The sequence below is a fragment of the Chlorocebus sabaeus genome, chromosome 12, assembly GCF_047675955.1.
Source record: "Chlorocebus sabaeus isolate Y175 chromosome 12, mChlSab1.0.hap1, whole genome shotgun sequence".
Lineage (NCBI taxonomy): Eukaryota > Metazoa > Chordata > Mammalia > Primates > Cercopithecidae > Chlorocebus > Chlorocebus sabaeus.
Window position 1 is genome coordinate 107,469,973 of NC_132915.1, and position 24,628 is coordinate 107,494,600.

The 24,628-nt window shown below is 42.6% G+C and overlaps 1 protein-coding gene across 5 annotated transcripts in view; it reads right to left on the reverse strand.

Moving 5' to 3' along the window:
- Nucleotides 1–24,628, reverse strand: part of MED27 (mediator complex subunit 27) — a 218,652-nt gene that overhangs the window by 66,312 nt on the left and 127,712 nt on the right. For all 5 annotated transcript variants that reach the window (XM_073022029.1, XM_008005879.3, XM_073022028.1 and 2 more), the window contains exon 4: nt 10,524–10,617. In XM_073022029.1, the coding sequence (XP_072878130.1) occupies nt 10,524–10,617 (94 nt within the window). The remainder of the gene's footprint in view (nt 1–10,523; nt 10,618–24,628) is intronic.

The window sequence follows — 24,628 nt, forward strand, 5'->3', positions numbered from 1 at the left end:
TTAACAACTACACGCAAAAAAGCAACATAATAAGAACCAAAAGTCAGGTGAGCAATCACAGTGTCTGGTTTTAACCTCATTTCGCTGAAAGAGGCATTGAAGAGGGGAGGAAAGACAGTCTTCAGTGATGCCACCCCTCCTCCTCCTCCAGCAGCTGCCAAATGGCCCAGAGAGGATCTGCACACTTGGGTGAGGGAGAGCACAGCAACTGGGGGACTTGCCATTGAACTCAGTGCTGCCCCGTCACAGCAGAGAGTAAAGCCGTGCTGGGCTCAGCTGCTGCCGTGTCCACGGAGGGAGCATTTGGACCAGTTCTGGCCAGAGGGAAATCACCCCCCCAATGTGGGAACTTGAGTTTCTCACCAAGCCTCGCCAGCGGTGCTAAAGTTTTCTGGGGTTCTAGGTAAACTTGAAAAGCAGTCTAGACCACAGGGACCGCAATTCCTAAGCACGTTCTAGTGCTGGGCTGGGCTCAGAGCCAGTGGACTGGGGGGCTCGTGACCTAGGGAGACAGCAGCCCAGGTGGCTAAGGCAGTGCTTGCACCACCCTTCCCCCAATTCTAGGCACCACAGTTTACAGCAATGAAGGTGACCCTTCCTTCTTCTTGAGGACAGGAGAGCAAAGAGTAAAGAGGACTTTGTCTTGCATCTTGGACCCAGCTCAGCCACAACAGGATAGGGCACCAGGCAGTTGTGAGGACCCCATTCTAGGCCCTAGCTTCCAAACGAAATTTCTCAACACCTTGGGCCAGAAGGGAACTTGCTGCCTTGAAGGGAAGGACCTAGTCCTGGCAGGATCCATCACCTGCTGACTAAAGAGCTCTTGGACCCTGAATAACCAACAGGACACCCAGGTAGTATGCCGTGGGCCTTGGTGAGACTCTGAGACGTGCTGACTTCAAGAGAGATCCAGCACATTCCCAGCCGTGGTGGCTCTGGGGAGAGACTCCTTCTGCCGGAGAAAAGCAGAGGTAAAAGTAAAGGGGACTTTGCCTCGCCCCTTAGGTACCAGCTTGGCTACAGGAGGGCAGAGCACCAAATGGGCTCTTGGGGTCCCTGAGTCCAGGCCTAGGCTGTTAGATGGCATTTCTGGACCTGCTCTGGTAGAGGGGAGTCCACTGCCCTGAAGGGTGAGTCTCAGGCACCGCAGCATTTGCCACGCCTTTATGGTGAGTGTAAATTAGTACAACCACTATGGACTCTCCACTGACTGAAGAGCCCCTGGGCTTTCAGTGAATGTCGGCAGTGGCCTGGCAGAACGCCCCATGGACCAGTGGTGGTGGTGGTCACTGGGAGAGGCTCTTCTGCCTGTGGAAACGGGAGGGAAGCGTGGGAAGGACTTTTCTTGTGGTTTGAGGGCCGGCTCAGCTGCAGTAGAAGAGAGTACCAGCTAGATTTCTAAGGTTTTTGACTCCCATCCCTGGCTCGCAGACAGCATCTTTGAACCCACCTGGGACCTAGGGGAACTTGCCGCCCTGAAGGGAACGACACAAACCTGGCTGGCTTCCCCATCTGTTGACTGTAGAGTCCTAGCACCTTGAGTGAACACAGGTGTAGTAGTTACAGCGAGCCTTAGGCAAGACCCAGTGCTGCGCTGGCCTCAAGTCTGACCCAGCACAGTCTCAGCAGTGGTGGCCACAGCAGTGTTTGCATCACCTCATCTCCAGCTCCAGGTGGCTTAGCACAGAGACAGAGAGGCTTCCTTTGTTTGGGAGAAAGTAAGGGAAGAGAACCGAGTCTCTGCCTGGTAATCCAGATCTAAAAAATAGCCTTAAAGGGCAAATCTAAGTGTCTTAAAGAGGAGGCAGAGAAAAAAGACAGGGGTAGAAAGTTTATTCCAAGGGGTAACATCAGATCACTATCCAAAACTAGAGAAAGATAGCAACATTCAAGTACAAGAAGATTATAGAACACCAAGCAGTTTTAACCTGAAATAGACTACCTCAAGGCATTTAATAATCAAACTCTCAAAGGTCAGAGATAAAGACAGGATCCTAAAAGGAGCAAAGCAACAGAAAAGAAGCAACATAAGAGTGGAGCTCCAATATGTCTGGCAGCAGACCTCTCAGTGGAAACCTTACAGGCCAGGAGAGAGTGGCATGGCATATTTAAAGTGCTGATGGAAAAAAACTTTTACCCTAGAATAGTATATCCTGTGAAAATATCCTTCAAGCATGAAGGAGAAATAAAGACTTTTTCAGATAAACCCTGTCTCTACCAAAAATACAAAAACTTAGCTGGGTGTGGTGGTGTGGATCTGTGGTCCCAGCTACTTGGGAGGCTGAGGAGGGAGGATTATTTGAGCTCACCGGGTGAAGGCTGCAGTGAGCCAAGATTGTGCCACTGCACTCCAGTCTGGGTGACAGAGTGAGACCTTATCTCTGAAATAAATAAATAAAATAAAATATAAATGAATGAATAAATAAAACAACAGGTTATAAGACAGTATTTGCAAACTTCATGGTAGCCTTAAATTAGAAAATATACAATAGATATACAAAAAATAAACAGCAAGAAATTAAATCATAGCACCAGAGAAAATCACCTTCACTAAAAGGAACAAAAGAAGGAAGGAAAAAAGGAAGGAAGACCTCAAAACAACCAGAAAACAACAAAATGGAAGAAGTAAATCCTTACTTATCAACAATAACATCGAATATAAGTGAACTGAACTCTCCAATCAAAAGACACAGAGTAGCTGAATAGACAAAAAAGCAAGACCCGTTGATCTGCTGCCTACAAAAACAGCCTTCACCTATAAAGATATACATAGACTGAAAATAAAAGGATGGAAAAAGATATTCCATGCCAATGGAAACCAAAAGAGAGCAGGAGTGGCTATACTTATATCAGACAAAATAGATTTCAGGACAAAAACTGTAAAAAGAGACAAAGAAGGTCATCATATAATGCTAAAGGGGTCAATTCAGCATGAGGATATCACAATTGTAAATATATATGCAACCAACAATGGAACACCCAGATACACAAAGAAAGTATCATTAGCGCTAAAGAGAGAGACAGGCCACAATACAATAATTTAACACCCCACTTTCAGGATTGGACAGATCTTCCAGACAGAAAACCAACAAAGAAACATCAGACCTAACCTGGACTACAGAACAGATGGACATAATAGATATTTACAGAACATTTCAATCCAATGACTGCAGAACACGTTCTTCTCCTCAGCACACAGATCACTCTCAAGGGTAAGACTACATGGACCACTCTCAAGGACAGACCATAGGTTAGGTCACAAAACAAGTCTGAAAACATTAAAAAAAAAACAAAAACAAAAAACTGAAAGAATATCGAGTATCTTCTCTGACCACACTGGAATAAAATTAGAAAGCAGTAACGTGGGGAATTTTGAAAACTATACAACACATGGAAATTCAACAATATACTCCTGAATGACCAGTGGGTCAATTAAGAGATTAAGAAGGAAACTGAAAAGTTTCTTGAAATAAATGATAATGGAAACACAAAATAAAATTGGCAAACCTTTAGCCAGACTGACTAGGAAAAAAAAAGAGAGAGAGAGAGAAGATACAAATAAAATAAGAGATGAAAAAGGAGACATTACAACTGATACCACAGAAATTAAAAGGATCATTAGTAGCTACTATGAGCAACTACATGCCAATAAATTGGAAAACCTCGAGGAAATGGATAAATTCATAGACACATACAACCTACCGAGATTGAACCATGAGGAAATCTAAAACCTGAACAGACCAATACCAAGTAATGACATTGACGCAGTAATAAAAAAGTCTCCCAGTAAAGAACAGCCCATGGTCCAATGGCTTCACTGCTGATTTCTACCAAACATTTAAAGAAGAATTAATACCAACCCTACTCAAAGTATTCCAAAAAACAGAAGAGGAAGGAACACTTCCAAACTCAGTTTATGAGGCCAGTATTACCCTGATACCAAAACCAGACAAAGACACAACAACAAAAAAGAAAACTATAGGCCACTATTTCTGATGATTATTGATGCAAAAATCCTCAACCAAATACTATCAAACTGAATTCAACAATACATTAAAAAGATCATTCATCATGATGAAGTTGGATTTATTCCAGGGATGTAAAGATGGTTCAACATACGCAAATCAGTTAATGTGAAACATCATATCAACAGAATGAAGCACAAAAACCATGCAATCATTTCAATTGATACTGAACAAACATTTGACAAAAACCAACATCACTTTATTATAAAAACCTTAAAAAATCTGGGTATGGAAGGAACATACTTGAACATAATAAAAGCCATATATGACAGACTTACAGTTAGTATCATACTGAATTGGGAAACTGAAAGCCTTTCCTCTACGGTTTAGAACTTGACAAAGATGCCCACTTTCATCACCGTTATTTAACATAATACTGGAAGTCCTAGCTAGAGCAATCAGACAAGAGAAAAAAATAGAGGGCATCCAAACTGGAAAGGAAAAGGGTCAAATTATCCTTGTTAGCAGATGATATGATCTTATATTTGGAAAAACCTAGACTCTGCCAAAAAACCATTGGAACTGAGAAACAAATTCAGTAAAGTTGAAGGATACAAAATATACAGAAATCAGTAGCATTTCTATAAGCTAAGAGTGAACAGTCTGAAAAAGAAATAAAAAAGTAATCTGATTTAACAATAGCTACACATAAAATTAAATACCTAGGAATCAACCAAAGAAAAAAAAATCTCTACAATGAAAACTATAAAACACTGATAAAAGACATTGGAGAAGACACAAAAAGATGGAAAGATATTCCATGTTCATAGGTTGGAAGAAACAATATTGTTAAAATGTGCATACTACCCAAAGCAATACATATTCAATACAAGCCTTATCAAAATATCAATGATATTTTTCACAGAAATAGAAAAAAAAAATCCTAAAATTTACATGGAACCACAAAAGATCCAGAATAGCAAAAGCTACCCTGAGCAGAACAAAACTGGAGGAATCACATTACCTGACTTCAAATTATATTACAGAGCTATAATAACCAAAACAGCATGGTACTGGCATAAAAAGACACATAGATCAATGGAAGACACTAGAGAGACCAAAAACAAATCCATACACCTACAGTGAACTCATTTTTGACAAAGGTGCCAAGAACATACATTGGGGAAAAGATGCCCCTTCAATAAATGTTGCTGGGAAAACTTAATTTCCATATGCAGAAGAATGAAACTAGACCCCTCTCACCATACATAAAAATCAAATACAAATGGATTAAAGACTTAAATCTAAGACCTCAAACTATGAACCTATTACAAGAAAATGTTGGGGAAACTCTCCAGGACATTGGTCTGAGCAAAAATGTCTTGAGTAATATCCCATAAACATAGGCAGCCAAGGCAAAAATGGATAAATGGGATCACATCAAGTTAAAAAGCTTCTGTACAGCAAAGGAAACAATCAACAAAGTGAAGACACAGTCCACAGAATGGATCTGCAATATTACGGAATTTGCAAACTACCCATCTGACAAAGGATTAATAGCCAGGATATATAAGGAGCTTGAACTCTACAGGAAAAAAAAATGTAATGATCCGATTAAAAAAAAGAAGACATACAAAACGGCAAAAACCCAGTTACAATAGCTTTTATCCAAAGACAGGCAATAACAAATGCTGGCGAGGATGTGGAGAGAAGAGAACCCTTGTATACTGTTGGTGGGAATGTAAATTAGTACAACCACTATGGAGAACAGTTTTGAGGTTCCTCAGAAAACCTAAAAATAGAGCTACCATATGACCCAGCAATCCCACTGCTGCATATATATCCAAAAGAAAGGAAACCAGTATATCGAAGAGATAGCTGCACCCCCATGTTTGTTGTAGCACTGTTCACAACAGCCAAAATTTGGAAACAACCTAAGTGTCCATCAAGAGATGAGTGGATAAAGAAAATGTGGTACACATACACAATGGAGTACTATTCAGCCATAAAAAAGTACGAGATCCTGTCATTTGCAACAGCATGGGTGGAAATGAACGTTGTTAAGTTACGTGAAATAAGCCAGGCACAGAAAGATAAACTTTATTATGGTCTCATTTATTTGTGGGAGGTTAAAATTAAAGTAACTGAACTCCTGGAGATAGAAGGTGGTTACCAGCAGCTGAGAGGGATAGTTGGGGTGGGAGTATGGGAGCAGGATAGTGGGGATGTTTAACAGGTACAAAAAGTAGTTAGTAAAAATAAGTAAGCCTCAGTATTTCATAGCACAATAGGGTGACTACAATGAATAACAATTTAATTGTACATTTAAAAATAACTAAAAGAGTATAATTGGATAACTTACAAAACAAAGAATAAATGCTTGAGAGGATGGATATCCATTTACCAGGATGTGATGATTACGCATCACAGGCCTGTATCAAAGTGTCTCATGTACCCCATAAATACATACACCTACTGTGTACCCACAAAAATTAAAATAAAAACTTTCAAAAAAAATATCCTGGTATATGCAAGAGAATGCTCATGCCAACATTATTTATAAAGCAAAACTGTAAACAACCCCAATGTGCCTTGGCAAGAGAAAGGATAAAGTGTGGACAGTCACAGGATGGACATTAGATGACAATGATCAAACTGCAAGATAGGACCACCATCAGGGATACATCTCAGAAACAACATACATAGTATGACACTATTTTTACACAGCTCAAAACTCAAGGAGGCGTTATTTAGCGATACAGGCACATGTGGCGAACTGCATTTTAAAAATGAGAAGGGGGTGCCTCTCAGGGTGGAGATGACCATGGGTCAGGAGGCAGGGATTAGGGAGGAGTCATACTGGTCATGTTCTATTTCTCAAATTGAGTGATGAGCTCATGGGTTTATCTCAGCTTTATAATTTACATATACATTACATAAATTATTTAGTATATATCAAATTACATAATTTAAAACTTTTAAGAAAAAACTGGCCAAGTACAGTGGGTCATATCTGTAATCCCAGCACTTTGGGAGGCTGAGGCAGACACATCACTTGAGCTCAGGAGTTCGAGACAAGCCTGCCCTCTCTACAAAAAATACAAAAATTAGCCAGGCATGGTGACACACACCTGTGGTCCCAGCTATTCAGGAGGTTGAGGTGGGAGGATTGCTTGAGCCCAGGTGGTTGAGGCTGCAATGAGCTGTGATCACGCCACACTGCACTCCAGCCTGGGTGACAAAGTGAGAATCTGTCTCCAAAAAAAAAAAAAAAAAAAAAACAACGAAAAAGGAAAAGAAAAAATCACCAGCCTGGTGCCTGGTAGTCCAAATCTTACTTGCCACCAGCATGAACTGTCCTCAGAGACAAGAGAAGGATAGCATCCTGGAGGCTTGGGGAGATAGGGATAGGTGTTCTGACCGCACAAGCCCAGGAAACAACTTCCTCCAGTTCCTACTTGTCAAATGAGCACAGTTGGTGCTACCCTACCTCGAGGGCCACAGTGAGGATCAGATGAGACAAGTGCTGCGTAAGCCACAAGCCTCTGTCCACACAGACGTTCACTGTGTCATACAGACAGCTGATTCCTCTAGGGAATTACTTCCCCTCCACTCCTTGCAGTTCTGTGGGGCTGCCAAGGCCTGACTCCCCCATCCTCGGGGCTCAGGGCAAAGAGCAACGGGAGGCTAGGCCAGCAGCAGTGTTCTTCCCAGATTGTATGCACAGGGATGGAAGGCAGTTCATATGGAATCATTTGGGCCATGGGGCCCCCTAAAAAACATTGTCCTGATCTTGTTCCTGACATGCCTGGAGCTACTCTGGTTTTTGTCCTGCCTGGCAAGTCAGCTTCATCACTGAGTCTCATGCACCTGGCACCATCAAACAGCAAAACCCAAACCAACTCTTTCCTTATGTGAGTCAATCAGTTGCTGTTGACCGCATTCAAGGAAGCCCAGCCAATTCCGGAGGAAATGCCATTGTATTTCAAAAGCACAGGCACAGTTCAGACATTTGCCAAGGGAGGTAAAGGAAGGCGTCGGCTGAGTGTGCTCAAGTGCTGCTTCAACGGCCTCCTAACTGGTCTTTCCCCATAGCCTTCCAGAATACAGTGTATTCCCGGTTAATTCAATTTATTCCAGGTTCATCTCCAGAAAACACTTTCAACTCTTTCCTACACCTCCTGCCTACAGTCTAGGCCCCAAAACTTTACCAGCGAAGTCCAGGGAACAGGTGACTAGCAGTAGGTAGTGGGGGAGGTGGCATCTGTTGGTCCTGCTCCCCCTCCAGGTAGGAATTCCCGTCACCCACCTCATGATGGATGTGGGAGGAGTGAACAGCCTAGAGATTTGCCATCTCATAAAATTCCAACTTCTAATAGTAAACGCCAAACGCAGGCATTATGTTAAAAGTATGGTTAACCCCGTGGCAATCTGATTCTAAATCAGATCACCTACCACTGTTCCTGTAAGTAAGCACCAGCTTCTGTGAGTTCCTGTGTCGCTGAAGAAAGATAACAAGTAGGCACCTAGATGCACATGTCTGAATTAGCGGGGGTGGATGGGTGTTGGTGGTAGTAAATAAACCGGGGATGTGAAACGTGATTCTTGCCTTGAATTGAGTCCCTAAACTCTCTCATCAGTCTATTAGGACAGAAGCTCCATGGGAAAGCAGGCGAGGTCGACTGTCACTGTGAAATACATGCCTGCCTTCTCAGGTGGAAGCAACTCATCTGTGTAGCCTGTTTGCCTGGAATCTTGTTCCCTCTGCTCATTCCCTTCAATGCCAAATCCCACCCTCGTCATGAAATGGGAGCTCAATGACCCAGAAATAATTTGAACAAACCTATTTCACTGAGGACGCATTCATTCATTTCTATCTTCATTAACTCTTTGGGACCCTGTCAGGTATGCTGAGAGCAGGATTTATGTTTCAACTGCTGGGTCTGGGGTATCTTAAAATCTGGGCAATTTGTACACTTAACTGAGAGAGACTTTTTTTTTTTTTTTTGGAGACAGAGTCTCGCTCTTTTGCCCAGGCTGGAGTAAAATGGCACGATCTCAGCTCACTGCAACCTCTGGAAGCAGATGATATTTTGTGCTCTGTAGACAGATACATTTTATATGAAGAAAACTGTTTCCCTTTTCTACGGAAAAAAAAACAACATAGCATTATCTCCTTTTCTTTAGTTTTTTTTTTTTTTTTTTTTTTTTTTTGAGACAGTCTTGTAATGTCACCCAGGCTGGAGTACAGTGGTGCAATCTCGGCTCACTGCAAGCTCCGCCTTCTGGGTTCACACCATTCTCCTGCCTCAGCCTCCCCAGTAGTTGGGACTATAGGCCACCACGCCCGGCTAATTTTTTTGTATTTTTAGTAGAGATGGGGTTTCACCGCATTAGCCAGGATGGTCTCGATCTCCTGACCTCGTGATCTGCCCATCTCGGCCTCCCAAAGTGCTGGGATGACAGGCGTGAGCCACCGCGCCCGGCGATTCTTTATGTTTTAACTGAAAGCAATTTTTTAAGTAGCATGTTATCCAGGTAGATGTCACTGATTTTTTTTCCCCACAAACGAAGTAACAAACATTTAACAAGCCCAGATCTTTTCCTGTCTTAAGACCAAAACACACATGCACACACAATGTTCCCCTAAGATGAATGGGCTGGAGTAAATAGTAACTCATCCTGGGTGACTGGCTATTTATAAGATTTCACACAAGTAAAATGCTAAAATATGGGGAGTTCACACTAGGCTCCAAAGCAGCAACAGCAGAATAGATGGAAAAAATACCCAGTCCTGAACCGTACCTCCCTGACACCCAGTGAAACCATCATTCTTATTCAGTAAACTCTGCTTTTTTATAAAATGTGGTGGTTCCTCAAAAATCTGCGTTCAGGGAAGTATTCTTCAAGCACATACAAGTGTTATTATACAGACCACTAGAAAAGCTTCTCATCATTGAGGTCTCTGTGACTTCCTAATTAATAATATAATCTGGCATTTCTATCCCACTGTATTTCCAAAACACACCTGTCTTTGATGAATTCATGCAAATACAAACATCCACCAGGAGATTATGAGGTGATGTGTTCAGAGCAAACCATAATCAGAAACAGCAAAACCAGAAGTCATCAGTCACAAGTCTCAGAACACTTTCTTCAAATACATAATATTCTGGTTTTGTATTAAGAGAGTGTTTTCTTTAGCAGGATCCAACAGTTGAGCATCACTATTGTCTACTATACTTCTTTGGGGAAAGATAGAAAACAGATTCACCAAAACATTGGGAGGTTGCATGAAGTGACTTAAGGTAAAATGGTCTTACAGTGTCTTTCCTCTCTGGTTAATTCTTACATGGGATCTGCAATTTTGTTCAAAAGCAAGGGTTCAATGTGCAGAATTATTAACCTACAGAATGCCAGTAAAGGAAATATGTTATTCACCATCAAATAGGAATTTAATCCCCATTCCATAGATCCTACAACACAGGACCAGACAATTAATTGAGAAGTCCATTTTTTTTCCCCAACATCCCTACAAATCAGTCAAGTGGATCTTACCAGAAGCATTGCTGATGTTCCATTGGGTCTGGATAAATGGATGGACATTTCAGGAAACATCCTGTCAATGCGGTTGATCACATCATCAACATATCTAAGTGGGAAAAAAATAAACATGTATGAACTACGACTCCAGTTAAGAACTACAGATTAATAGTATTCGAAAGACATTGCTTTTAAATGTAATTTTAAATCAACATAACACATTTTTAAGAAGGCAAATAGGATTAGAAATCTTTTTGTCTTTACCTCTGTATGTCCACATAATGTGTTTTTAATGCTAGTTCTTGATTTTTCATTTTAAGGCACGACTATTAATTTTCTTCCATAGGAGGTCAGGATTTAGCTGTGTCACCTGCTGGGTCACTGGACTCCAACAACATGGCCCCCTCCCTTTGTCCTTCCAGTCCAGGATGGCAGCAGTGTCCTGCTGTTGCACACCTCTGGGCTGTCTCACTGTCTCATCAGGCTTCTCCTCTGAATCACTGCAATAACCAATTCCCGGGATTAAATTCCTTCTTTTTTTTTTTTTTTTTTTTGGACGAAAACTTGCGTGACAATTGCTGTGTCACCCAGGCTGGAGTGCAGTGGCGCGATCTTGGCTTACTGCAACCTCCGCCTCCCGGGTTCAAACGATTCTCCTGCTTCAGCCTCCCAAGTAGCTGGGACTACAGGCACACGCCACCACGCCCGGCTAATTTTTGTATTTTTAGTAGAGATGGGGTGTCACCATATTGGCCAGGCTGGTCTCAATCTCCTGACATTGTGATCTGCCCGCCTTGGCCTCCCAAAGTGCTGGAATTACAAGCGTGAGCCACCACGCCCAGCCAATTCCTTCTGTTTTTAAATACCTGAAGTCATTCCTGATCTCCTGGTTGTGCTCTGATTCAAGTTATATCACAATTTTTACTTAAATCAGTAGTCTGTGATTATATTCTAAAATCTCTGCATATATTTTTAATAGCTGAGCTACATAGTAGCTCATGACTACATTTATTTACTTATACAGCTTTCTGTTTTCTTGTATTTCTATTTTGCCTTTCCTTTTTTTCCTTTTTTGAGACTGAGTCTTGCTCTATTGCCCAGGGTGGAGTGCAGTGGTGTTATCTCAGCTCATTGCAACCTCCACCTCCCAGGTTCAAGCGATTCTCGTGCCTCAGCCTTCCAAGTAGCTGGGATAACAGGCGCCCACCACCACTTCTGGCTAATTTTTGTATTTTTAGTAGAGACGGGGTTTCACCATGTTGGCCAGGCTGGTCTCAAACTCCTGACCTCAAGTGATTCGCCAGCCTCAGTCTCCCAAAGTGCTGGGATTACAGGCCAGAGCCACTGCACCCAGCCCTGTTTCGCCTTTTCATTTGATTAGTTTTCTATGTATCTGTTACAGTTTTATTCCCAAACTCTCTACCTGACTCTTACTCCAAACATATCAGGCAAGCTATCAGCTTCATGTTTTCCTTGGAGATATCCCACCGAAAGGGAATCCTCTGTTCTTACAGCCCAGATGAAACCTGTATCTCTTAAGGTTTAATAATAATTGAGGTCAGTGACATTAAGGACTGAGCATGAGAATTGGCACATATAAAGGACTCAAAAATTGTAAGTGCCCTGATTGGTAGTTCTACCACTTACACCATGGGCCAATTCTGCAAAAATGCCCTCTCTTACTGGGATAAATTCTTCCCTACAGTGGTAGCGCATTGTGAAGACATCAGCCCATAGCACCGAGTGGGTCTGGCTCAGGTCCTTTGAGAACAAAATCATACAAGAATTTGTGTTCACCATCCAATCACACTGGACACAAAGAGGATGTATAATATAATAGCTGACATGTAAAACTATCTATTAAGGATTTTACATTGGATTTCATATCCATTGGCTACGACAAATTAAATTACATGTCCATTAAGTTAGGGACCTATAAAAGGTGTATTCTCTTGGGGTAAGAGGGAGATTAGTTCTCTGTTCACAACATGAAAAGATTTTAGTTTGAACCTGGGGCTCATGAGAGATAGCAGAAAACATGATGCCATTTGTTAAAAAGCAAACATCACATGCCAGCTCTGAAAGTCAGAAAGTGACCCTACCTATTCTCTAAGGAAAGCCTATCAGGTTTTCCTTAGAGAATGTGATGTCGAGTTTTAAAACTTTCAGCTGAAGAAGGAAGGGGAAAAATTAGAGAGGGCCCAGCGGTAAACAACAACAACAGTAAGCAGACTGCAGCAGAGATGAGTGAGAAGGCGTGGAGGTGCACTGAAGGGTATTTGATCCTGGAGAAAAGAAGGCCGAGGGAGACTTTGATATTCTTTAAGTACATGAATGGCTTTTACGAACTCAGTACCAAACAGCATCTCCCATCTCTTGAAAGCACCATACTGTGAGGATATGGCACCAAAAAGTGAACTTGCTCAGAAAGAATGAGAGGCATTTCTTAAAGGCAAGGCCTCATTCTGCCGATTTTTTTTTTTTTTTTCCAGATGGAGTCTCCCTGTTACCTAGGCTGGAGTGCAGTGGCACAATCTCAGCTCACTGCAAGCTCCGCCTCCCAGGTTTACGCCATTCTCCTGCCTCAGCCTCCCGAGTAGCTGGGACTACAGGTGCCCGCCACCACGCCCGGCTAATTTTTTGTATTTTTAGTAGAGACGGGGTTTCACTTTGTTAGCTAGGATGGTCTCGATCTCCTGACCTTGTGATCCGCCCGCCTCAGCCTCCCAAAGTGCTGGGATTACAGGTGTGAGCCACAGCGCCCGGCCTCTGCTGATTTTTTAATGGTTTAATAAACAGTCTTTCCTGGATGGCTAAGACACAGGCTGACCACATATCATGTCCCGTGGTTCCTTCTAGATTTACAGCATCATGACACACAACCTTGGATCTAAGCTTAAATGCTACAAAAGGGGTGAGAAGTGAAGAAAAGAGGAAATGAACTCATTTTTCATCACTGCCTGACGTTTCTTGAAATGGTGAAGGCACATGACAAAAACGTCATGCCCAAAGTTTATACCAGGCCATTGGAAACATTCCTGCATGTATATACTTCTTTTCTAAATCTATATGTGTGGTTTAAACCCAGTTTCTTCCGACTCAGCAGGAAGCAAACATCCACTGTCCTGTGTGAATGGAGGTCATTGCTAAGTATATGCTAATGGGGAGGAGGATAGGCGATGTCTTCTGAACTGATCCTCAATCAATAGCCATCATAGCTCTGGACAGCAGAAAGCAGATGAATATGCAGATCTTCAGCACAAAGGTAACATCATAATTTGCTTTCTCTTGTACCTTTCACCTTGAAGGCATCAAGATACATTCTGGAAAACTAGTTTCCTTAGGAGGCTAGAAAAATAAAGAAATGAGGTGGGTTAAGCAATGATCTCAGGTCAAGCAAAAAGCCAGAAACCAAGCTCAGTGTGTAGATTTCTAGAATTCCATGCCAGCTACCTAACTTTGCTTGCTTTTAGTAAGGACCAGAGTTCTAAATGGGCAAACAAAGGTTCCTGACCATTTTTGATTCCTTTATTGATGAGATTTTTACCTCTAAGAAAAGGCAATGGCAAAAGAAAAATAAGTTCCTAGGGAAAATATCTGCTGATGGCGCGGGTAAGTGAAGAGATCCAGGTGGGTTTCGCTGTTCTTGTCTTGTTGTTTCTTCCCCAACCCGTGACCTTAGACAAAGCTCAGCAAACTCAAAGACTGTAGGAAGCAAAACTGCATTTTCAGGAGATTGTTTTCCATTCACATGCCTAACACAAAGGAGATGCAAATTTCTTTTCTACAGGTGACATTATGTATTTGCCAAAAAGGGAAAGAGAGAAAGTCAGTTGCATCTTTAGCTGAGGAAAACAATGTCTAAATTCGCGAGGCAAAAATCAAAACACTTCATTTTCAAACAGACCCAACCTTCGAAACACAAATCAACCACTAGTGACTTGACAGAAATAAGGAAAGCTTGGAGGCTCAAATTAAAAATCTAGAGACAAAAATGACACTCTTTTTTTCGCTGAGGGAAGGAGTGTTGATATGGGAGGTGGTCTCTGGCAGTACTCTCCGAGTGTTGCCTCCCGAGACAGTGGGCACTGCTGTCGTCTGCAGCGGGCTCTGCAGTGCGGCGCCCCACTTTGAGAGCAGGGCTAAGGACAGGTAGGAACAGCGTGCTCCCCTCCTACACTTCCACCATATGTTACACTCTGTTCTGTGGCAGAATCAAATTACTTTAATTTTTACCTTTGGAATATAGGCAAACAAGCAGTAACACAGCAGTGGTGACTAGTTTACACTTGAGCAGACGCGGCGCGGAAAGACATTAATTTAGTGCCAAATTGAGCAGTGAGTCACAATTTGCACATATCTGTCAACCTGTTAACAGGGTAATAACTTGGAAAGACTGCTGTTCCTATTTACATTACAGAAGCCTTTCGAAAATGGAGAGCTGCTTGGTTCTCCTTGAAGTATTTGGTCAATGAGCTGGCTTGATGGTCCAAGAACTGGGCTAGAAACACAAACTTCTAGAAATTACAGATTCGAATCAAGGTATGATCCATAACTTCAGCATGTTCAGATAGAAAACGAACTTTTAAACAACCAGAGCATTCTGTTTCCCTGTCCTTTGCCCTAGCTGCGGTCAGACTCTCAACGGTTTCCAATCCATTTTTTCCCAGCCCAACCCAACCATCTCTTCCTGAAGGACAGCTTCAGTCTCAACTGCCTCAACATCTCCACTGCATCAGAAACAATCCAACCATTCTCAAATGGCTAAAATGGATTTCAAGAGCCCTATACTTTTGTTCACTTCTAATTTTCTTCAAGTAGCCCAGCTTGCTCCTTTCAATGGCCTTAGTCTGAGAACTAAAGAACACCAGGACCTCAGAGGTCCTCTCATCCACTGTCCCCAACAATTTAGGGTTTTAACAGCATCTCCAACAGGTGGTCTGCATAAATATCCCCCATCACCACCTCATGAGACAACCCCTTGCATTGTTTGACGTCTGATTGTTTCAAATCCACTTGCTAGTATCTGCACCCAATCATCCTACTTTAGCCTTTAGAATGACACACAAATATTTCCTCCAAAACCTAAAGGCTTTCTGGGGTCCATGAATGGACTTTATAAAAGACTGTTGGGTTTTCTGATTTCTTTCATCAGCGGTTTTTAGTCTTTTTTTTCTGAGACGGAGTCTCGCTCTGTCACCCAGGCTGGAATGCAGTGGCGCGATCTCAGCTCACTGCAACCTCTGCCTTCTGGGTTCAAGTGATTCTCCCTCCTGCCTCAGCCTCACAAGTAGCTGGGATAACAGGCACCTGCCATCACGTCCGGCTAATTTTTGTATTTTTAGTAGAGACAGGGTTTCACCACGTTGGCCAGGCTGGTCTCCAACTCCTGACCTCAAGTGATCCGCGTGCCTCTGCCTCCCAAAGTGTTGGGATTACAGGTGTGAGCCACTGTGCCCGGCTGGTTCTTAGTCTTTCTTAAGTCACAGATCCCTTGAAGAAGGTATGAAAATTAAAACACATGTCTGTACAACATTTTATCTACAAACTTCTGCAGTTCATAGACCTTTACAGCCCACAAGCATCCCTGTTGTAGCCGTGTTCTGGGAACTGTGGTCCCTGGTTTGCTTTTTTGTTCTTTTCTGAATGGTTAACTTTTGTTTTTCAGTAAAGCTATTTTTATTAAAAATACATATATTTATATATTTGTTGCAGCCAGAAATGAACATAACTGAAATGGCCTAGGGGATACAAACAATCTACTAATTCTTATCATCTTTAAATCATGTTTCTGTGATGGAGCTGTAGGCTAGTTTTTGTTTATTTTTAATTGACAAATAAAGATTGTATATATTTATCATGTACAGCCTGTTGTTTTGAAATATGCATATATTGTGGAATGGTTAAATCAAGCTAATCAGCACATACAGTGCCTTAGATATTTAGCATTTTTTTTTCCATGTGTGTGGTGAGAACACCTAAAATCCACTGTCTTAGCAATTTTCAAGAATATAATACATTGTTATTAACTATAGCTACCGTGTTATACAATAGATCTCTTGAATTTATTCCTCTTACCTACTTGAAATTTTGTATCTTTTGATCAGTATCTCTCCCCAACCCCCACGCTAAGCCCTTGGTAACTACCATTCTACTCTCTACTTCTATGAGTTCAACTTTTTTAGATTCCACATAGAAGCGAGATTGTGGCCAGGTGCGGTGGCTTATGCCTACAAACCCAGCACTGGGAGGCCAAGGCAGGAAGACGGCTTGAGCTCAGGAGTTTGAGATCAGCCTGGGCAACATAGCAAGATCCTGTCTCTAAAAAAAAAAAAAAAAAAAAAAGCTGGGTGTGGTGGTATGTGCCTATAGTCCCAGCTACTTGGGAAGCTGAGATGGGAGGATCGCCTGAGCCCAGGAGTTCAAGGCGGCAGTGAGCGGTGACTGTGCCACTGCATTCCAATCTGGGTGACAAATAAAACCCTATCTCTTAAAAAAAAAAAAAAAAAGAGAGATCATGCAATATTTGTCTTTCTGTCCCTGGCTTATTTCATTTAACACAATGTCCTCTAGGTTCATCCATGTTGTTGTAAACGACAAGATTTCCTTCTTTTTCAGGCTGAATGGTATTCCACTGTGTATGTACAACACATTTTCTCTACTCATTCATCCACTAATAGGCAGTTAGGTTGATTCCACATCTTGGCTATTGTGAACAATACTGCAATGAACATAGAGATGGGGATGTCTCTTTGACACACGGACTTCATTCCTATGGACATATACCCAGTAGCGGAATTGCTGGGTCATATGGTAGTTCTAGTTTTAACATTTTGAGGAACCGCCATACTATTTTCCATAATGGCTGTACTGATTTACAGTTCCATCAACACTGTGCGAGGGTTCCCTTTTCTCCACATTCTTGCCAACATGTATCTTTCATGTTTGTTTTGAAACACCTGCCTCTGACTGTTACTCATCTTTCCAACAAATCAAAGACCTACCTCCATGACTTTAGAGGTCATCTGATTGGGGTAACCACTTTTGCCCTCTAAAGTCACATTTCTCATGCTTTACACCCATGTCCTTGTTTGTATAAGCAAAGGGCTTCCTACTTTTTGTATCACTGTTAAGGCACAGCTCAGTGGTGAACTAAAATCTCAAGTTCTAGGAGGGCCAAGGGGACCCTTCGCTCCAGCTGCAGTGACTGTTACAGCCTCATCTAGGCTTCTTCCACGTCCCTGAGCAGGCTCACTCTATCTTGGACACTGTGCACACTCTTTCTGGAAGATTCTTCTCACAAGTATTCTCACCCCCGTGCCTGGGTCATTCCTACTCATGCTTCCGTCTTTGAGTTTCATCTTAAATGATGCTTCCTCAGGGAAGTACCGTCTCACAGTTCCCTTGGCACCCCATCAGTCAGTGTATCCCATTTTATCTCTTATGATACTTTTAAATTTGCTTTGTGCTCCTGTCCTCTTTGTCATTAAATAATTTTTTGAGTGCCTATTTAACACCTAACTCCCCTATGGAATTCTATGGGAACCTATGACTGTCTTCTTTGATGCTGAATCCCAGTATCTTGCCACAGTGCCTGGCACCCACTAAGCATGCCTTAAATATTTCCTGAATGACTAGACTGTACATTAAAAGTAAGCCACACAGACCCAAATTAGGCCATTATAAAACAACTACAATGCAAAGTTCTCTTTAGCAGAGGAAGATGTGAGGTGTCAGGGGTTCATTACTTAGCCATCAAAAGTCACCAACAGCAGCAACCAGAGAACTCCACAAAACAAACCTCAAAGAAAGCTGCAGATATCCTTTATAGTCTTCCAGCTTAATATGCAGCTACAGAATCCCTGCATCTGTTTTAGTAGAAGCTCAGTGCCTCTTAGAAGCAAAACCTTCTACAGAAGCACACTGTTATTGACATGCCAATTTTAAAATGTTGCTTTTAATGAACTAATTAATTCTGCAAAACATTAGTACAAAGATGCATGCTACCAAATTGGGATTACAATACTAAAATGATAACAAAACAGAATGTGGAAGACATTTCTAAAGATATCGCCTTTGCAAAACATTAATTTTTTACTCCACACATTCAAATACATTGCAAAGTATTTGTTATTAAAACCTTAAAATAATTTACTGGACAGATGGCTTAGTTCTCTAAAGACTGACCCCCTCCTCAAAAGGAAAAAAAAAAACACACACACACAACAAATCTGGGCCCTAGCCAGTGATCCCATATTAGTGTGATGCTTAGCAGCTCGAGCCGGATTTAAATAGCACTTACCCCACACAATGTGTAAAATACATGCTGTTCATTTTCTCCACCCGTACAAAATCTAAAAGTTAGGAATGCATATATTAATAGACCACCTTTTGGGGAAAAGGGTAATGCCCAGTAGATACCAAGAAGGGAATCATTTGCACGATCTGAAAATGATTTAAGATTTCCCTCCATACCTGTCCGCAGTGATGAGACAGAGGCCTTTGGCAGTGGGTGGAAACAGACGGGGGCTTGTTTAATTACTTCAGGAGATGAGACTGACTGAAACTACGACTATCGATCTCGAGATGCTGGAGAAAGAGATTGGAAGCTTAGTCCAATTTGCTTACTTCTCAGATTTATAAAATGTCTATATCATGGCTGTGAAAAATTTCTGATTTGCTCAAGAAAATCAAAAATACTTTCTAAACTGTGCAACCAGGCCGGGCACACTGGTTCAGGCCTGTAATCCCAGCACTTTGGGAGGCAAAGGCAGGAGGATCACTTGAGGTCAGGAGTTTGAGACCAACATAGCCAATATCGTGAGACCCCGTCTCTACTAAAAATACATAAAAATTAGCAGGACATGGTGGCATGTGCCTGTAATCTCAACTACTCAGGAGGCTGAGGCACGAGAATTGCTTGAACCCAGGAGGCGGAGGTTGCAGTGAGTCAAGATCACACCACTGCACTCCAGCCTGGGCGATAGAGACTCCGTCTCAAAACAAAACAAAAAAAAACCCCAAAAATAACAACAACCAAACAAACAAAAAACAAAACTGTACAACTAAAAGCAAGACTAGATGTACTGCAGGCAGAAATAAACACATTAGCTTAGATTTCCACACCACCTCTCACTACACACCCTTCTCATCCCAACACAACTGGCTACTTATCTACTGTGTTGTTCTCTTCCAATGAAAGACACTCAAAAACTTCAAGATCTCTTTATGGCAACTCAACACTTAGGCAGGCAGAGCTGGCAAGATAAGGGAGAGCTGCTTCCTGGGAGGGAAATGGTGACCAAGCAGCAGTAGGTGGGGAGCTTGATCCTGTCTTCTCCTTAGTAGCTCTTCAATTTTGAGCCATGTGAATATATTACCTGAAGAAATGTAAGAGAATCAGCCAGGCAGGCAAATAAAAGCTACCCCTCCATTTCCAGAAGTCGAAAGCAACACGCAAGGGCCCAGCACACACTGAAACGTATAAACCAACCTGCCTACCTTCTTCCTGCTACAGGGTGTCAAGTTGCCCTTTGAGGTCATGGGTATGTCATGGACTAGAACACGTGACAAATATCATCATAAAATAGAATTATTCTTACACATGATTTAGCATGATTTAGAGAAGAATTGTTTACTAGTCCTACAGTATCTATTAATAAATATTTTTGAGTGCCTACTCCTCAACAACGACTGTGTTCTAGGAATGATATTAAGTACTAAGGATAGAAAACAATTACAGCAGGTTCACAGCAGGCCTTGCGAGAGGGGAGGATGACCAGGGCCTGAGCTTGGCCTTCCTGCTAGAGGAGGGTGAGTGACAGAGCAGGCACTGTTTTCCAGTTTTCAAAGCACTTTTGCACCCTGTGCCTTGCTCGATCTCTCACCAACTCCGGGAAGTAAGCAGGGCAAGCAGAAAGCTCCTGTTTTACAAACGACAGAAAAAAGAAGACAGAAAAAAGAAGCCCAGGAAGACACTATGGCTGAGAGGCAGAGCTGAGCCCAGAACCCACGTCTCTGGATTCCCCATTCTAGGGCTTTCTTACACACAGCAGTGTTTTTATCAGGTCTGTGAGGATTCCTTGGAAAAAGCAGGTTTCATTTTTGTCATTCTTCAGGCTTCTCATAAAACAACTGAGAAATCTTTTAGTAGTGTAGTAACAAAATGAAATCAATTGATGGTTTTCTTCCTTCCCAGTCATTTGGTAAATATTCGTGCAGTGCCTAAGTGAGCTCAGGGATGCAGTGATGACTAAGGCAGTCTCTGCCTTCATGGGGTTTCCAGTTTCTTCAAGGCAGAAGGCTTGTCTCTAGAGAAACAGGACAACTAGGTTAAACTTCCTCAAGTTCTCCCGCTGGGTTTTTGATTTTGTGACTCTCAATTAATGTGCAAAGTTGGCAGGAAACAGGGAGGAGTGAAACTTGCTTTGCATTTTATTTCATATTAATAACTAAAAATATTAATATAATTAATAATTTCTAAATTTCTGTTCTTCTTGCATTACAAATTTACTCAGATATCTTGTGGGTCCTGGTTTTCCCTAAAACATTTAAGCAACATATTAAGTTTGGGAAAGAATTTTAATGTCACTCAACATCTACCTGCTCTGCAAGCCCTTACATGTTTACGAGACAGAAAAAAAAAAACAAAACTCCTAATAATAAAACACCCACGTTGAGCTTTCCAGCAACATCAATTAACGATAGTTATTAAATCAGCCATTTCTGTCAGATCCGGTGAAATGACGCTTGGAGCTCAGATAGGCAGTGAACTGAGATGCAACAATTCACATGGAGTTAAAGCAAAGCAACCTGTGGGCGGCAGACACTCAACCAGGAGCTGGCGAGGGCAGATGATGCCTGCCTTCTCACATTCCAACGGCTTTCCCTCCCGTGCCCTGGTACGGCTGAGGACTGTCACTGTGGCACCACTTGGCAATGCTCGGATGTAGTGACTGCTTCCAGTTACTCAGTTTGTCGCACAGGTGTAGAACCATTATTTCATTTCCACTTGATTTTTTTAACGTCCCTGAGAATGTACACGGTAGATTTCACAAAAAGAAACGCCAAAGAGAACGATCACAATCACTGAACGACTTGTTCTAGCCATAACCATACATTAAAGCAAATGCACACTCAGAGTCAGAAATAGTCAACATATCTGAGGAAACCGCAGAACCCCTCCTGGGACAAACACGCTATTTGTTTGACAGTAAGTTTGATCTTCATTCATCAGACGATCAGCTCCTTGAGGGGAAAGTCTGAGGCTCACATCTTTAATTCCTGCAGTAATTCTGCACATAATACATACTCAATAAATGTGGTGAACGGGACATTTAAGTAGACTGACACAAAGAGAGATAAAGATCCCAGAGTAAACAGAATTTTGTTCTGTAATTGTTTCTCCTACAAGTAGCAAACATTTCTGAATCAGGAAATGTCACCCAACAAAGTGAACAGACACAGTGAAGTTGTGCGCTGCTTCTCCCCCTTACTGACGGCACTACTGTAGCGCAGCTGGGTTATAAAGCAGGACTGAGATGATGACAAATGGAAAGTAACTCAAACAAAAACAGACCTTCCTGGGCGAGGTGCCTTGGCTGGAGCTCCAAGAGTTCTTCCCACCTCAGGACTCATCCCCCAACCTCTTAAGTGAATTGCCTTCAGGTGTCTGCTGAACGGAACCTTCGGTAGAGAAGCCTTCTCCAAGGCCCTCAAATGCACACCAGCCAAGTGTCATCAATCACGGTATCCTTCCCCTGTTCTTCACAGTACACATCACAGTCTATCTCACATATCTGGGGGAATGACTGTTTAATGTTTACCTTGCCCACCAGACTAACTCCACAGCGGGAAGGCACAGGCCATCTTTCTCCCTGCCACCAGCCCCCAGCACACTGTCTAGCACACAGCAGGCTCTCAATAGACAACTGATAAATGAATCATGCACACGGAGTCCTTACAACTATATTCAGCACAACAGAGTCTGAAGCTGGGGCTTAGGAATCATAGGGACCTGGATGTTCAAGTTCTCACAGTGCCCTCATCTTGGACAGGTTACTTTAACCTCTCTAAGCTTTGGCATCCTTATCTGTGAAATAAGGATAACATCACAATCCTATTCACATAATCATTATGAGAAGTACAGGAGTGAACACAGCACATAAAGCACTTAACACAAAATAGACAAATAATGGTATTAGCTGTTCCTTTTATGTGTACAAACACTGTCTTTTTCTGCACGAAAGGTTAGGAACTTCTGTTTGCATCTACAGAAATACAAAGCCTCAAAAAGTTAATTGCAGCCATGAAAACACCTCGAAGCATGAGCTTTAAAAGTAGGGATGTTTTTTCAGGTTTCTGGTTCATTTTACTACATCAATGCATTTCAGTTAGTAAGCACAGTTCTTTTCATTATTTTTCGAAGAAGGCCAATGAGAGAGTGGACAGACTGTTCATATTTGGCATGATCCTGAAACGACCTAGTCAGGAAGTGGGCTGGAGTAAATGGATCTGGCTTCTAGAATAGGGACTATGCTGAAGAGCTTTCGTTTGTCCCTCTGCCATCCCGCACTGTGCCCCAGGAGGCTGGCCTACACACAGATTACAACAACAAGCCTTTTTGCTCTCTGGCTTCCAGCTGTGTTCTGACCAATACTAGGCACTGACTGGAGACTCAGAGGGCAGGAGAAGCACGAGGCCAAGGGTCCTTGTCCTTGAGGGCCAGCTGTGACAACTCAGTAACAGCAAAACACCAATGACTCCAATCCCACAGCAGGAAAGGTCTGGTTCATCCCACTATTCAGCAGAGGCACCAGCAGCAAAGAGACATGGACTGGGGGGAAACAGAAGCCACCCATGACCAATGACATCACAGACCTTGTTACTGGTGGCAGCGGGGCAGCAGCAGCTATGTTTCACGTTCACTGTTTCTCCACCCCCTGCCCCACTACCTTATGTAAAGAGCACTGGGTGGGAAATGACCAGAGCCTTCACCCTCTCCAGACCCACCCTCTCCACAGTGGTCTGTGCCCCAAAAAGCTGACCCACGTGGACTGCATCCATGGGCTCCTTTGCCCTCTGGCTGAGTTTGGCCAAAGGGAGACGTGGAAGGTGGAAAAGCAGCGAGGTCAGGGTATTTATCCTGCCTGCCAAGTCCCCAGGAACTGGCTGCATCCCTCATCATAGCTCTGTCAGGATCCCTCTCTACACAACTCTCTCTCTCACTCTGGGCTCCAGTAACTATGCCCTCCTCTTACCCCTGGGGGAAGGATAGTAACAGCTCCACCCATAGGCACTAGCCCAGGTGCTGCCCTAGTCCCTTATGGGTTCCCTATACCCTGCCCACACCTTTGGAAACAGTCTCTTTATTAAAGTCTCCTCAATCTGGAAATTGTTCCCTTGGACAAATTTCTTCTCAGAACAAAAAGTTCTTCCTAAATAAAACACATGACATTAAAACCAACCCTGCTAGAGTAAGAAACACGACAAATTGAAGACTATTTAAACCAACTGAAGGTAACAGTGATATAAATATTCTAGATTAGTAATGAAACAAAATTTACATGCACACTGCTTAACTGAACAACATTCATTTAATAATTTTTTCCCCCTGGAGTATTTTAACTGTGGATGTATGTGGCTAGTTTAGAAATTTAAGACATCCAAACAGGATAATGGAAGGATCTGCCTCCCTGAGAAACAGGTACCCCAGTCTGGGTTTCTGCTGCCTCTCTTATTTCCCCTTCCTTTTTTTTTTTTTTTTCTTGAGATGGAGTCTCGCTCTGTCGCCCAGGCTGGAGTGCAGTGGCGCGATCTCGGCTCACTGCAAGATCCGCCTCCCGGGTTCATGCCATTCTCCTGCCTCAGCATCCTGAGTAGCTGGGACTACAGGCGCCCGCCACCATGCCCGGCTAATTTTTTGTATTTTTTGTAGAGACAGGGTTTCACCGTGTTAGGATGGTCTCGATCTCCTGACCTCGTGATCCGCCCGCCTCAGCCTCCCAAGGTGCTGGGATTACAGGTGTTAGCCACCACGCCCGGCCTTCCCCTTCCTTCTTAAAGTGCCCTGGCACCTCCAAACTGCAGCCACAAAGTAGTCCTTCTCGGGCCACTCCAAA